The sequence below is a fragment of the Convolutriloba macropyga genome, chromosome 3, assembly GCF_964194025.1.
Source record: "Convolutriloba macropyga chromosome 3, txConMacr16.3, whole genome shotgun sequence".
NCBI lineage: Eukaryota > Metazoa > Xenacoelomorpha > Acoela > Convolutidae > Convolutriloba > Convolutriloba macropyga.
Window position 1 is genome coordinate 14118765 of NC_134470.1, and position 17380 is coordinate 14136144.

General features: G+C 36.0%; 1 protein-coding gene across 1 annotated transcript in view; it reads right to left on the reverse strand.

The window, feature by feature from the left end:
• Window positions 1-17380, reverse strand: part of LOC142335969 (uncharacterized) — a 60113-nt gene that overhangs the window by 42403 nt on the left and 330 nt on the right. Inside the window, exons 2-4 of the mRNA XM_075384392.1 lie at window positions 16712-17312; window positions 14203-14410; window positions 1404-3057 (exon numbers count right to left, since the gene is read on the reverse strand). Of these exons, the coding sequence (XP_075240507.1) occupies window positions 1404-3057; window positions 14203-14410; window positions 16712-17312 (2463 nt within the window). The remainder of the gene's footprint in view (window positions 1-1403; window positions 3058-14202; window positions 14411-16711; window positions 17313-17380) is intronic.

Consider the following 17380-nt stretch of genomic DNA (forward strand, 5'->3'; position numbering starts at 1 on the left):
GGGCTATTAAATTCTTCGGTAGGAGCAAAAATTTTTGTTAACGCGCAGCATTTTCAGGGCCATGTTTTGAATTTTAACTCGAAGACTTTGTGTCCAATTGATTTTTGACACGTTCATTATAAATAAAGCTATGACTTTAAAGCTATGAGAGCTCACTTTTTTAAATCATGTAGCCAATTTAGACAATTTTAAGCAGTGTTAGTATACTTTTCCCGTTTGACAAGTTAAACAGTCTGAGGAGTTTTGTTGGCTGCATTTACGGAAAACCTTTTTCTGGCATGTTTTGTGACGTTACAAATTGATAAGTTATCAAAACTTTGTGCAGCATATTTCTCTTTGGTTCTCTACTTTTCTATGGTTCTTGTAATTAAGAATAAGCACATGAACATCGTTTGCTGGGCCAATTTTCTTTAACAAAAAAACATTAATGGAATTGTTAAGGGGTTTTGCATTTGAATTCTTGTCGAGTTTCTATTGCTTGTGAAGATCTTGGTGATCTTGGAGCAGCTTGTGAGGAACGTGCTTAAAATTGATGGACATACCAACTTGAAGACTATTTTGCAAAATGCAATTGAAAATTGAAATTTTTGTCCATATTTTTCTTCTTATCTTGGTTTTTCGTTTTTTCTTATGTTTTTGCTCAGGCCGAGCTAGTAATTTTAGCAGAAGCCAATAGTATGAGGAGTGAGACTGTTTAACTTTAATTTTTAAGTAAGGTGAGAAAACGGTGTTTCATGGAGTAATCTGAATTAAATATTCACTATTTTTAGGGTTTTTCTAGTGCAGAAATAACTTAAAAATTATCTTTCGTCGGTCAGAATTGAAATGCAATTGTACTTATTAAAAATCAATTTAATTTGAAAATATAGCCGACAGACTGCCGGAATAACTGCGAAAAGTACTTGCGTGCCGTAAAATACAGATAGAAATAGATACTGAATGAGTTGGAAAAAAGTTATCGCGACCAACTTAAAAATTTTAATTCGTAGGGGTGCATCACTGAGAACAATCTTAGGTGCTAAAATATTGAAAACGCAGGGGTTCGAACACCAATCTCCGGCGTAAGAATCCGAAGCATTAACCACTAGACTATCATGACTTTGTCTCCGTTTATCTTACAATCAATTTTGTTTTAGCAACAGACATAATTTCTGAATGTGGGCAATTCAGGTCAATCAAAAAGCGAGAAATAAAGCGTGAAAAAGTCACAGAAAAAGTCAAGCGAAAGAATGTTCTAGAACAAATGTAAAACCAAAAAGAGGGTCAGACGACAAAACAAAAAAATCAAGATCACGGCAATATTACTCCGCTCAACTTACAGCTTCGTAGCTATAATCAATCCATCAGTTTTCGAAGAGCATTATCAAGAGGAGCAAACCTCCGTTTCATTTTTTAAAACTCACGTGTCGCTCAATGTCATCATCTTCCTCGTCATCTGCGGGCACGAGTGATTTCAACGCAGCTTTAATTACGTCCAAATCCAAATCTGCGCCCTGTTGTTGACCCGCTTGTGGCTTTCCAGCAGGCAACTGGGTTCCACCCTCGTCAGCATCTTCCACGTTTTCGGCCACCTCAGTGTCAAATCCTGATTGGGTTGTATGAGTTTTCGACACATGTGAATCACTGGATGTCAAAGCCAGTTTTTTACTATCAGTAGTTTCACCTGGTGTTTGTTCTGAAGGCTGAGTTTCCAGAAATGGCGGTGCTTTCAAATTAAATGAATTCTGATTGGCTCCACCACGTGATCCACGATTAGCAAACGAACCCCTCTCTCCTCGACGCATAGCATTTGGAGTCGTCCGAACAACTTTATAACTTGGTGTTTTATTAGTATCACTTTCGTCAGCGGTAAAATCAAAAGATGAAATAGCAACATTTGGTTTTGTAACAACATGAGAGGTACTTTGAGTTAATATGTGAGATTTTGAAGTCTGATCAGATGATTGCTTTGAGTTTGAAAAATTTAAATTATCAAAGTTGACGTCATCAGAGAAGGATGTAGAAACATTAGCAACAGAAGAGGTTAAGTTTTCACTATCAATGGAAACCGGAGCTTTGATAACACCAGCACCACCACCACCACGTTGCTGCCAGGGCGCTTTGGTGGCAAGGGGAATTGTATTGGCCCCCGTTCCAGAAATAGGTCCAGGTTTGCGAATTGCTGGTCTAACAGCCGGCATCCTTGGCGCCGGTGCCACTGATGCGCCTCGGTTAAGTGAATTTTTGGCAAGAGGATTTCTCGATCTGATAGCTGGAGGTCGCGGTGGTACCGATACAGGAGTAACTCGGGGATAAGAATCGAAATCGACATCGGTTTGATCTGCATTAGATTCAGAATAATTGTCTTCTGAATATTCGAACTCATTAAAGTCGTTCTGCCAATGAGATGATTGATCTTGAGAAAATCGTTGCGGATGCCCCAATTGAGGTCTAGGAAAACGCTGTACACCACGTCCAAAACTCGAGGGTCCAGAGCCTACTGGACCGCTCGAGTTCACAGACGTTTGAAGCCTTATCGGGGGAGGTGCAGCGCCTCGAACACGTTGAGACGCCTGAACATTACCCGCATTTGGGTACTGATAAGGCGCCTGATAATTCGAATTGGGCATTTCTGAATAACTTTGAGTAAACTGGTTTGATGGTGCTGATGATTTTGGTTGCATATTGCCGTAAGACCGTTCACCACCGGAAATTGAATAGGAAACATCACCTGGGCCAAATCTTTGATCAGCCATCTGCTTCGAGTTCGATGCAGAAACTGTGGACATATTCGGCAAGTTTGCAGGCATAGATTGAGTAGCCATTTTCCGCTCATTTTCAATCAATTGGGATATTCCACTGAAGGATGAGGTTGTATTCCCTTCTTGGGTAACAACAGGGTTAGCAGCAGGTGCGTTGTACCGCACAGGCTGGGCAATTGCAGCTGTGGATTGGCTTGGCATAGGCGATGGTTTAGTAGGGCTAACATTTTGATGGTAGCGGTTAGAAGTGTTAACATCGCGAGATACTTTTTCGCTCAGTTGTTTTTGCCGTAGCTCCACATGAGCTAAGCTTTGTCTAAAAACACATGGTTTTTCCAAAAGTGAATCGTAACAGGACACTTTTTTCACGAGCAAATAGTAAATAGCCTACTTGTATGATTTCCACGACAGAGTAACTTCATTTTAAAAGATTAAAAACACTAAACAATCAATGTTTATAATGCAGAAAATAAGTTGAGAATCTCCACACATTGCTCATAAGTAATATATACCATTTCCAAAAGCGTTCGAAAAAGTTCCAATTAACCTAATATCCGAGCGACATAATCGATCAATCAAAAGGAGAGCAATTTTAGTCGAAAACCTTTTGAAATTCTCTCCAGTTTCAACGGTCTTCATTGTCTAATCTTAGTAAAATTAAATTAGAAACTGAAGAGAATATCTAAGATTATACGTTTCCTCATTACTTAGATATCAGAGCTCTTCAATTAAAGTAAGATGAAAAACTATCTCAATCAATAAAAAATAAAAACCGATTAACGTCGGACCAACTCCTCGAACGACTGGCGGGGCAAAGAATTTAGAAGGGGACATAGGGAAAGATTTGCATCCGCGACCTCTCGGCTAAGAGTCGTGGATATTAACCTCTACACTACATGGGCTACATACGGTCATCGCAAACAACCAGTTTCATTTCAGCAACAGATTTAATTTCTTAATGTGCCAATTCAAATCATTCAATAAATCATAGTCAAGCGTGAAAAACTGGCTCAAGAAGTGAAATCGGAAGAAGAAAACGGTCAAGTGAAAAATTTGCGTAAAAACAGCTGGAAGAATTCCAGAAACAACTCAGAGCCGCTTCTGCCAAAAAGTTGTATCCACTAAAACATCAGACATCACAATATTAATAATGTTTGAAGTCAATTCGGGAGGAAAATAAATTCAACTACAACATGCGCTTAAAAATTAGAAAACTAATTGTTATTTTATAACAAAGGCATAAAAAGTAAAAGAAAACTTTTTTTGGCAAATAAGAGTATTGGAAAGTTAAAATATGCAAGTCAAAAGGAAAAAACTCGTCACAAATAAGCAAAATAGATAAAAAACCCTAAAAACTATGATAAAACTCATTAATTACCCGAAACTTCAAGCCATTATCACAAGCCTAAAATTAAGAGAAAATTAAGATATTATATCAACCTCAACCAAAAAAATGAACAAACTGCTCTAAGTTTTGTGCAGCACCGAACAATCCCACCCAAACTTTTTTACTCGTTTCAGAAACCAAACAATCTCACGCAATTCATTTCTTCTTTCAAAACTCGCTCAAAAAAACTAATCAGAATTTGTCTAACTAAAGAAATTTTTCCTTAAAAAATTCGGAGTGAAGTATTCCTCAATAGACCTCGACCCCCTCAATTAAATGAGGGAAGTTCTTTGCAACGGGAAGAAGTATTCACAAAAGTTCATATTTTTAACAACTTTTCATCAAACCTCGCGAGGTAAGGAATAAGCGGTTTAAAACAACAGATAAAGGTTTCAGCTGTAGATTTATGAAGTTTTTGGATGATTTTTGGCTTTTTTCATGGAGTTTTTCATTTTTTGATCTATAAGAGGACTTATTTTCGGCAGAATTCAGTGTAAAAGTCAATTTCCTTTTTATTTGTATTTCGTTTTTTTAATAGAAAAGAAAGGCTTTTTCGCACCTTCAGGGATTTAAGTGCTTCATTTTCTTAATAAACGAAAATTTGTTTGGTGTTGAGTTTTTGAAACACAGTGAAAATGTTTTCAGTACTATAAAAACTTTTGTCGCAAATAATTTTAATGTCTCAAATCTTGAATTGATTTCTTTTATTTTTTTTTAATCTGTACAGGAAGATGGCAATTAGTTTATTCTTCGACATCGAAAGCTAAATAAGGAACCGTATTTCTTTCCACTTACTTTTTTGGTTTTAATTTTAAAAAAGGAAAGTTGTTTTTTATATTTGATTCCATATTCACTATATTGCAGCATGCATCTTTCTAACAATTTCCTAACGGTTAATGTTTTTATTAATTTGCTGTGGTTTTATCCATTGCTTAAGAAATTTAAAGATTTTAGCCTGTTTCGGAAATGTTTTCTTTTCTATATTTTTTTTTCAATTCAATTCATTTTATAAATTGTAGTCTGAGATCCTGTCTGAATACCATTTAAATGTTTCAATTGACTATGACATTCTGCCTAAAAATCTCTGCGCCTCAGTTTTTCTATTAAATAATTTTTTCCTTTGTATTATTCCGTTTCAATATTTCCTTTTGTCTTTTTTCAATACTTTGCAAGTCTTTGTCTCTCTCTAGCTTGATTCCTAAAATTTATATCCTTTTTCTTGAAAAATTAAGTTATGATTTTGCAGTGTGTATTTCACCGCGCAGAGTTTATTGTTGAGTTCTCGTTTCTTAAGACTAGTATCATGATGTATTTCATGACAAAACTTAACCTTGTCAGATCCTCTAGCGTATGAGCATTGACCATCCTAAGAATTTTGGCCAATTTTAAACGCTGCCAAATGTTTCTTAATACAAAATTTTGCGCTATCAAGATCTCAGTGAGTTTTTTAGAGCTTTGGTAGAAAAACTGGTCACACCAGTAATTGCCCAAGGAAAGCATCCCAATTTTCCAACTTTTATCATCAATTTATGTTTTCAAAAAGAATAACTACTGTTTTCAACATATTAGTTAGACATCAATACCGTTCCTCAGCTAGTAGCTGAAGCTTAGGGAGCCTATCTTCACTAAGTAGAGGCGAAAAGAACGCGCGGCAAAACCAGTAAGTTGAATAAGAGGTAGAGTGGGAGGGCGGAAAGGAGGTCAAAATCTTAAGAACCTAGGTTCACACAATGAATTTGTCTCCAACAATTTTGATGAATCGCATATTAGACTAGTACAGCCCTAAGAGATCTGCTCAGTCGCCTAATGCCCTCGGTCTTTACCAATTTATCTCATTTCTCAAGTCACGAATATTGTTGCACAAAAAATATCACCAAAAACTGATAGTACGAAAAATCTCATATAAAAGATGAGCAGGACTAATATAAATCCTAAAAACTTCATTTGAGAGCAATTAGAAATCAGAAACTCAACATTGGAAAAGGAATACCCAACGAACACCCACAGAGAAGCCAGCCAATTCTGGCTGTCAGAGTTCAGTAAAATCAACTTCAATGTCGCAACATCGAGAAGCAATATCGATTGTAATGCCAGCAATGCCGCAAAAATTTAAAATCTGTTATTATTTTGATTGCTAAATAGAAAGCACAGCATAGCCAGTAGAAAGCTAACTTATATCTAGAAGAAATTATTCCAGAACCGATAGCGCTCCTGGTATCCTGAATAAAAATTTATAAAAACCAAATTACAGAAGCAGATTAAAAGTTAAAAACGCAATCGACTGATGTTGGACCAATTGATCCCAAAAGAGAGGTGAGGGGGTCATTAAAGCCTTGGTCATCAAATTTCACTATGAATTAAAATTGGGTTACCGCTTATTATAGACAACCATTAAGATTTAAAATAAAAAAAAATTGACGCACTTTTGATTTGACTTAAAATGCCACCAATTGAATCCAGCTGCTTAGATTCTGGATGCGAGGAAGTTATATCGAGGAATTGAAAAGTCAAGCGTCAGAAGCAAAACATTTCATTAAAAAGCTGGGACTCAAATATGTTCTACAAACTTGGTTTGAGAGCACCTGAAAAATTACATTGCTTCACTGGAAAAAATCCATAAAATCGTTCAAGATACGAATTTGAAGATTATTTTTGTGTGAGCCAATCCAGATCTTTTTAATTAAAGTATAAAACTGAGTAGATTAAATTTTCAATTGTTTCAATATATATTCAGGACTATTTTGTATGGGATTATTTTGTCTGCTTTACTGGACTGTTTTGTATGAGAAAATTTTGCAGTTTGGGATTGATTTGTCCGGACAAAGAGAATGTGCGAAAGATAATTATTTTAGATTCTTGTTGCTGGCGACCGCGATCTGCTGATGAGGAATTCCATTTTCATTTTCTCTTATGAGCCAGGCATTTCTTTGATCATGAGCGTTTTTAGGATATGTTGCTGTCCTGAATGGACGTACGAAACAGTTTTTGTCCACAGTGTTGTGTCCCGTTTTTTTTTAAATCACGTTTTTAAAAATTAAAAAAAACCCGGAAACAACACTGTTAGTAGTAACAAAAGCCGTTTCGTACGTCCATAGAGGACAGCAACATTTCCTAAAAACGCTCATAATCCAAGAAATGCTTGGCTCATAAGAGAAAATAAACATTGAATTCCTCATCAGCAGCTCGCAGTCGCCAGCAACAAGGAAAAAATCTAAAATAATAATCATTCGCACATTCGATTTTAAGCATGTCCAGACAAAACAATCCCAAATTGCAAAATATTCTCAGACAAAAAAGTCCAGTAGGAGCAGACAAAATAATCCCATACAAATCCCCCATGAATATATATTGATACAATTGAAAATATAATTAACAAACAATTAACATAATCTATGAATTAAGCTTCTGACTGCATTGTTTTTAATTGATATCAATAAGGATTAAACCAAAAACTTGGTTCAAAATACAATTTGGCAAAAACTATGTTGTAATCAGCTCAATAATTGTTCAATGACATATAATCGTCCATATGACAACAGACCCAATGCCATTATATCCGCTGCCATTATACCCAATGCCATTATACGCAATACACTTTGATATTTTCGTTCAATAATCCGACTACAAATTAGCCGTCGCTATAAGACGTTCTTTTTAACATACTCAAGCGGATAATTTAATCCCATTTTCGGTTTTGATAGTTTCATATCAACTCCCCTGGGCCGCTGAGCACTGGCCATAAAGTACGCTAATACATACCTCTAATAAGGTTTGCTAATTTGTAGTCGGATTATCGAACGAACACATCAAAATGCATTGGGTATATTTGCATTTGGTATAATGGCATTAGGTAAATTACCATTGGGTATAATGGCATTGGGTACGTTGTCATGACACCCATATAATCATATGAACAGCTTAAAGGGTTTCTTTGTTAATTGGTGTGCAAATCTTCAATTCTATGTTTAGATGGACTATTTCGTCTGTGCCTGTTTTGTCTGCTTTCTTGAGACTGTTCTGTCTGGTAATATTTTGCAATTCGGGACTGTTTTCTCCGAGACTATTTTGACTGGGACCTTTCTGTCTGTTCACCATTTTAACTTAAAGAAAACCCTCCGAAATAATGAATCTCAAAAATTACCGCTGTCACACAGGCCTCGAATCGACTAGTCGTTGTCTAGTCCACATCTTTTCCTCTCTAGCATAGGAAATGTATATTCAGCCTAATATTTTAAAGCAAAACTAATACAATTTGATAGCTGCAACCTACGAGACACTTACTTGGAAGAAAAAAAATCAATAAGTATTTTTATATAATACTCTGCAAGATAATGCTTGTTTCAGAGGAACTTCGTCGCATTTCCAATCAGTGTTAACTTGTACGATAACTGACTGTTTTACATACTGACGAAATCTAAATGTAGTTGCAAGCTTTCTATTGCGACCAATAAGTTGACTTCCTCATGTTCAACGTAATAAATATTTGAGCCCATAATATACAAGGCGGCTCGGTAATGTGCGTTCGCACATTAAGTTCCGACCCCGCTCATCTACATTTTTCACTTAATTGTCTAAAAAATGAGGAAGAGATAAAAAAAAATTAACATATCAACATATCGTTCAACAAAATAGTAAAAGAATAAAACAATCTACTCTAGAGGGCCTATGAGACCTGTGGCTACCATAATATGACTACCAGAAAGGAGGGCAATAAAAATCAAATTGTTACAAATATTAATTACGACGAAAACTCCATGTCCATTTTTTGAAAACCACCAATAACCAAATCAAAATGGCATCAGACAAAAATTAAACGAAGAAGATTAACCCGTAGTTTTTGGAACAAAATATTTGGCTTTTCCTCAATGCGACTTGGCAACAGACAAAAACAGGCAAAAACGAAAAATTTGCACACAAAATTATGCACGAAAACGATGTCCCCCCAATCAATTTAATATTAAGCTGATCACTAAAAGCAATAGAAATCTTCTTTTGCATTTTTTTCAGGTGACAACATTTGTAAGTCAAATGACGCCCATTATTCTGATACTGTGAAAAGAAAACAAAAACATACAAAAATGGGGGCAAATTTGCAAAATCACGAAAATTGGTTTTATGAAAACTGGTTGTTCCAAGAAGAAACACCATTTGAGGAAAATAAAACCGTCATGGAGAGAAAATTGTAGTTCAAAAGATAAATGATGTGAATGTTATATAGAGATGCTTAGCTACAACTTACCAGAAATAAAATTGGCAGATTATAGACAGAAAGAATAGGCAGAAAGAAGGCTTTCGACTAAAAGAATAGACAGTTTGTCTTGCAACTACTTGGAAAACTAATTGCGACTGTTTTTAGTGAGACTAAATCATAACACTATAAAATAACATTAAATACAAGCTGAACTAATAAGTTTCACAAACAACTTTACGAAACCACAGTTGTTTATGAAGCCATTAAATTTAAGCCCGATTAACCATAAGATACTAACCGCGAGAATATAACATCTTCATTTGCGTCTCCTTTGATCATCATAACATTTTTTTGTAAAACGACCATCACAAAATGACAACAAAATGAACAACAAAAACTGAAAAGTATCTAAACTTCACAAAATTTTTCTGAAACAAACTGTCTAAGCCCTGAAGACACCATTAAAAAAGTTTAAACAACAGAAAAATTATTGTTTGATTCAACAAAACATTTAAAAGAGCTCTAAATAATGAGGCTTATTTACGAAAATGATACAACATTGTAAAATACGAAAAAAAAACGCAAACAAGAACAAAAAGGGATAAGTTGAAGAATACAATTACTCTTTTTTAAAAAAATTTATGTCGAAACTCAAAACAGCCATTAGTTATTTACCAATATCAGTTAGTTAAGTTCACTTGTTTATCTAGAGTTCGCCACTGAGACCTTTAATTACATGATATTTTGCATATGACAAAAATTAACAACAAAGGGCAAAAATAAAAAATTCTACCAATTTCTGCAAGAGAACGGTGTCGCAGCCCTTCAGACCATATGTTATGAAAACAAAAATTATGTTCAATTTCATATGTTGTCAAGTTTTTTTCAGTTAGATTGTTAAGTAATGTGACATTTTACAAAAGAAACAAAAACAACAGCAAAATTGGGCAATTATGCACAAAAATCAGAAAATTTTGTATAAAAACTCGTAGTAACAAAAGCAAGAAGACATTCTGTTAAAACAATCGGCCACAAAATCAATTTTTATTCTATAAGGAGGAAAGATTGACCTGTACTTACTGAGAATAAGCAAAATGTTGACTAAAGTAACATAAAAAAATGACAAGATCAAAAAATCACTGAAATTTCCTTAAAACAAAAATATTGAATAATATAAGAGACATTAGGTAACAACCGAATGAATATAAAAGGTTCACTTGCACCCCCTGAGGAAAAGATTTAGATCTTCGAGTGGTTAAATTTAGAAATCAGACTGCCAAAAGAATAACAATTGAAGGCATAAGACAAGAATTCAGTTAAATTTTACTAAAAATCTTCCTCAAAGCCATAAAAAAAACTTTGGTTCTCTGAAAACAAACTGTATCTACATTAGGCCTCAAATTTACGTAAATTGGAGATGTCATTAATGAAGCCGTGAATAAAAAACATTTTCAGTAATTAACATTAAAAATACAAAAGCAAAATATTTTGAAAAAAGGCAGCATCAAAATAAAAACCAAAAAGTCTCTGATTCTAAGAGTCCATGATATTATCAAACCTCTCCCTGATTTTGTCGAGCGCCCAGCAAACCGTCCAATTGTTCCAGTTATTTGCGAATTAGACCAATTGTTGAATGGAATTCTTCAAATATTGAAAAAAAAATGCATTTTGTGTAATTATCGAGTTAAATCTGTAAAACGGCAAAGTTTTAATTCCAGAAGACGACTTTCATTCGGCGCCTAATTGAACGCAGCACTCTTTTTGAGATTAGGGAGTCTGTGTTAAGGTTTCTAGGTCACTAAGTCTGGCAAACTTTAACAAAGTGGACCAAAAAAAAGCATATTTTGTGCCATTTTTGATGAAAAGTTTGATTTTTGAAAATTTTATCAAAAATTTTAGCCAAAAAAAACTTCAATCAAACAATTCAGCAACGCTCTTCTATCTCTAACGGTAACAACAACACTTTACCGTTGAAAATTTTAACTTATTGTGAATTATATTAGCGAAATTGTGCCAAATTTTAGCAAAAATTACTGAAATTGCGAAGAAAAACAGTCGAATGTTCACAAAACTTTAAACCTCGATAATTCCCTGTAAAACACGAAAATCAAAAAAATCTTTTTAATTCCGTATTCTACGTTGGACGGGCTTTTTAATGATACCACTCACAATTCTCTACGATGAATACATCGGTCGGCCAAAATTGACTGAACAAAAAAAACCCAGTTGAGTATGTAGTTCCTCCCTCCCCACTAAAGTGGGGGTCGGAACAATAATTAATTAACCTGAATCTGAACATAACAGTAGACGCCACAGTGTCACTTCCAAAATTTGGTAGCATTTAAAAGTCTGATAATGCGTCGTATGGAAACAAAAAATAAATTGTCATAAATATTCTATTGAAACATTTTTTATATATAGCTGGAAGCACCGAAATCTGTTCCACTGAAAAACAAACAATACTTCAACTTACACGCCTATCATGTAAGATGTGGCCATTGCATTTACACCATTGCATTTAACATAGTTGACATCTTATATTTCAACCTCAATTTCAGAGCTCACGAGAGAGATCATACAAGTCGGCAATTTATTAATGAAACACGTACAATTTTTGTCATGCAAAATTTCTAAAAGGACCAAGCGTCATCTTTCAAGAATCTAACAAGATAGGCCTATAATTTAACACAATTTATTCAACCGGCAAAAAATAATTAAGTCAGTTACGAAAAGTTCCGCTATCGTCGAGAGCTCAATTTATTTGAGCATCAATGTTTGTTATTTCGGCTTTAGAAAAAAAATGATATTTTTAAAGAACAAAGAGTTTTCCTTGAAAAAACAGGTTAAATAATTGAAGCCGCAAATAAGATTCTTGAATACGAGGGTATGATCATGTTCTTCGGGAACTCAAATTCAGCATAATTTTTTTTAATCGACTGAAGTTTCACACAAGCCTGAACTCCTATTAGAAGCGACGTTCGATAGCAGAAATCAGCAAACTACCATGGCAAAGCTAACAAAAAGTTATGCATGAGGTTTAGCAATGACCACGTTTATCTCATAGTTCCAAGAGAACACATAAGCCTATCTTGTAAAACTTGTCTTAGTTTACATGAATCTTGTGAGACACTTTTAAGATTACACAATTTGGTAACAAGATTTGGTAGGTCTTGCAAGATCTTAACAGATAAGTGAGATGTCCGACAACGGTTTTGGGAAAAAAAAACACGGAAAAACACTTAATTTTAGATAGGAAATAAATCCCCACTTGACTTTCAACGAGCTGCTCATTTAGCGCGTTTGGTCAAGCCTCGGGAGCCATGGCCATGCCTTAGCGGCCCGTGGGACTTGATATGAAACTATCACAACCGAACAAATTATCACGACCAGTTTAAACATTTAAAATGGGGGTTTATTTTCGAGTGGGCTTATTTTCTGTCTAAAATGGAGTGGGTTTTTTTCCGTGGGGGTTTATTTCCTAGACCCGTCCGATAAGGAGAAAGATCCAAATTTCGCGTTTCCCCTTTCTGTACCGAATATTGCTCCAGTGATCACAGAAAATTGTACGGTGATTTCCGGCTGTTATGTAAGTGTACCTCCCAAACAAAATACATCAGATTGTTAACTGCTCAACGACCTGGTCATAAAGTGTTCTCTTTCAAAAACCTATTCAATAGTTACAAGTTGCTCAATCAGTCAACTCTGCATTGATTTTTCGCGAAAGAAGTTTGTTTCAAATTTAATTTTCGAATTCATAACCCGAAGTCGACTTAATGACATTCAATAATTGTCAATATGGATGACGAATTAATGCCGAGCAGACCCTAAATCTCAAATGTTCAAAGTTCATTTGCTCTGCAATTTGAGGATGGGTTATTTTCAAAGAAAAAGCAATTCGTTCAACACAGCGATAGTTGACACAGCCTGACATCTATTTGCTCTAAATAATAGGATATTCAAGTCAAATTTAACCAGGAACTAGCATCTTGCAAATCACTTTAGAATATTCTACAAAGTTCGAAGAACAATTAACTTCAAACATTCCATTTTCATCTTTCGTAAATCATCAAATGGTAGTATTAATGAGTAAATACCTTGTCACGAATAAAATAAACAAGTAGATTTCCTGAACAAGTGGCATAGATATATAGTTGAAAGTGTTAAAACGTTACCAGGGTTGTGTTCAATGACAGGTCTTGCACACTCATGCTGCATTGATCTCGCAGAATTCTCCACTTTAAATTATTAGCAAAATATTTTTATGTATCATGCAGCTTTGCTCTGATGTACATAAAAAGAAAATGGTTTCCATATCACAGGAACCATATAAAGGTCTAAAAGCATTAGCCGCCTACGTTAATTAGCTTCCTACGTGATAACGAACATCAAAATTCGGAGCAAGGATCACATTGTCAATTTATGATCTCTTTAAAAATTTCTGCTCGAGGATGAGCTCTCACCTAACCTTAGCTTCAGGTCGACCACACCCTGACCAATCTTAACTGCAATAGTGCTACAACGTAAAAAAATTCAGACACTGCTGCCTCCACAAGAGGGGGATAACAGGGCAGCTGAGAACAGGCTGTTGCCCTAATGCTGAATTTTCTTAGAAACTATTTACGCTTTTTGTCAATCATGATTGATACCAGAACGTATTTTTTAAGTAATAACAATTCCATTAATAAATTGTTTCCAGTAGTCCACGCTTTTATTTGTACTAAGACTTGCACCAAAAACATTGCATGTTGGCAAGCACTATTGCAGAGATGACCCGTCGTTCTCCAGTGTCTCATTATCATGGAGTTCTTTTAAGAATCAAAGGAGAAAATTTGTTTTGGTCGGTTCTCAAACCAGTCAACACATTTGAAATATTATAATCTTACTTGAGCTCTTCTCTTATGGCCTGCAGTTTGAGTCTGTAACTCTCGTGCTCCTCAGTGTACTTGGTCAGCTGTGTCTGATCAGGGTGGTTTCTGTTGGTTAAGAGCCACTGTTGGAAGTCACTCTCCCACTTGTCATACTGAGTCTCAAACTGCTGCTGCTTGTCCACTACTTCAGCTCTCTCGCTTTCCATCTTTTGATAACTCGAATCTAAAATTTCCAAACTTAGAACACAGATTACTGAGAGATATCGTCGCTAAATAGCCGTAAAACAGACGGCTTGGAAATTTTACATGGCATTACTTTTTACGTTCTTCATAAAAGCAGCATGCTCAAAATAATCTACTCAAAGAATTCAGGATCTTTTCCGTTTGTGCCCCCCCCCCCCCCCCCCCGTAAGTTATGCCTCCACCAATTAAAGGGCACATGAGAAATCATTGTGTAAAAATATGGCACCTGCGTCTGGGGGGGGGGGGGTGCAAGCTAGAGCAAGTCTGTTCATGACTCGAATTTTGACTTCTTTCATTTCGAACAGTTGCCTCTGTTTTTGATAGTGGATTTCTGTTTTTAAACATTACTTTAACAGTAGCTTAGTTTGTAATGTATAGTTATTAAGAACTGCTGGTAATATTCAAGGTAAAGAGGTCATTTTGAGATTTTTTTGATCATATATAAGTTACCCCTACTTATCTAGAATGATTTCGGTAAGGTTAGGTTAGAGATCACAATGCACGAAGCCTAGGAACATATTCTACCGGCAAGGAACAGACTCGAACCCTTTCTATTTTCTGTACCTTTGTTCCTCGGAAATTTAATCAGCATCTCATGCGATGCTTAAAGCATCCGCTTTAAGATCCAAAAACGATATTAATTTTAAAAAAAGGCGATATAAACCAGAGCAGATTGGAAAATATGTTCTCATTTAGAATTTAAACGCGTTATTAGACTCTCAAAAACACTGTGGTATCAATTTCAGATGTTCACATAATAATACAGCTTCTATTATAAATTATTTCTACAAATAGGTAGTAGGTGGGGTCTTTCCCATTATAGCCCCCCCCCATTATGGTATAATTACTATGATTGGGGGGGGGGGCTATAGGTCATCTGACCACTAAGCTGGGGGGGGGGGCAATAATGGGAAAGACCTAGGTAGGTGTGGGGAGGGGCAGGTAGGTGGGGGGTCTGTATTTTCGATAAGTAGGGGTTACTTATATACGATTTAAAAAATCTTGAAATGATCTGATCGGTACGGAAATGATCTGACCCCTTCAACTTGAATATTAGCAGCGGTTCCTAATAACTAACTATACATTAAAAAAAATACTGTTAAAGTCCAATGTTTGAAAACAGAAGTCAACAATCAAAAACAGAGGTAAAAGTCAAGAATTCAAGTCAAGTCATGAACAAACTTGCTCTAGCTAAAAAAAACCTGCAGAATACCAATACTCCTCTTCGACTGGTAAAAACCTGCAGAATACCAATATTCATATTCCTCTTCGAGTCGTAAAAAAGACACGTTTACAATAACTTCTTCTCATTCGAGAGCAATTAAACAACAGAAAACAGATTAAACAACAAAAACAGAATAGCGAAAAGGAACCTGTTTGAAAAATCAAAAACTTGTCTAAACTATTTCATTAAGCCTGGCTTTTTAAATATTCAAGTGTCTCCTTTTAATAAACGCCAAAAATTAAGCGACTTAGTGATGCTCGCATTAGGGGGGGGGGGGGGTCTCAGGCGTGCGCGGTTAGCCATGGAATGAATTACGAGGTGAGAGGGCTGCACGAGAGGGCCCCAGTTATCAGGCGAATGGGAGAGCCGTAATGTGGATGCGAATTGGGAGACTGAGGGGGTTAAATTTTTAAGATTAAGAATCGCCCTGAAATGACGCCTCCTCAACAGTTTCGGCGAATCAAAGACTACTGGGAGACTAGTAAGGCCCCAAGAAAGCTACTCAGCCACTTAACGCCCTGTAGGCATTATTTATCCCGTTTCTGAGGAAGAATAGCATCGGTCAAGCAAAAGGATGGTCAGGCGAAAAAAATCGCAGAGGACCGCAGGACTAATATAAGTTCAGCAAACTTCGTTTGAGAGCAATTTATAGAACGATAGATCATTTAGTTCCTTTGTGAAAAGATAACACAGAACGCGGTTCTTCTGTGAGTAACCCGCAACTTTAGCATACGTCTCCTTAAAACCATCAATTGACTTTTAAACAAAAATATTTTGATGTTATATTTGTCTGAAGTTTGCATCGTACATAATTTTTACAAAATTGACTGCAGAGCAAAAATGCGACTGATTTTGAAAGGCCACCTGATCAAATAAAGTTTACGCTAAAAACCTTAAAAAACCAATACTGGCCTTGGAGTTGTAAAAAACCTCGATTAGATTAATAATGGCTTTGTCTATGGTTTTGCGGCGATTAGTTTGTACTGCGAAATACTTTTTCTTTTCGTCAATTTTGAATGCACAGCAACTTTCTACAAGTTTTCCGTCCTCACTTACTCTCTTTAAGAGCTTTCAGAACTTCGGGTTTCACATGAGCATTTAAAGATGACACGTGTGCAGCTTGAGTAGAGTCGGTTGGCCCTGTTGGTGGTGGAGGTGGCTTCGAGGTGGTAGTCGGGGGAGCAATCGGTGGAGGAGGAGGGACTGGTCGAGGAGCTGACGGTTGCTCCAATCTGCCTTGCATTCCACTTGATGATTGACCAGTCATTTGATAAGGAGCAACGGGAGTTATGTTCGGAGATGCCTGGACAGCTTGAACATTCGACATTTGTTGAGGTTGCGTGTAACCACTAGTAGCGTAATTAGCACCTCCATATCCTGTATTGTACATGTTTGGCATCGAGACAGCACTACTTGCGGGATAGTTGGTTTGCTGTTGAAATTGCTGCCCTACGTTATACTGTTGCTGAGTTTGAGATGCTGACATTTGCTGATACATCATGTTATACTGTTGATTTTGTTGTTGTTGTTGCTGCTGCTGTTGCTGCTGATGTTGTTGTTGGTACATCTGCATCTGTTGTGGTGTTGGGAAGGCTTGATTTTGATTCATCATAGAACCCATCTGTTGAGGCATAGCTGTTGATTGCATCATCGCCATCTAAGAAACCAATTTGCAAAATGACAAGAAAAAACGCTAAAAAGTTTTAGCCTTGTCTTCCAATTGAA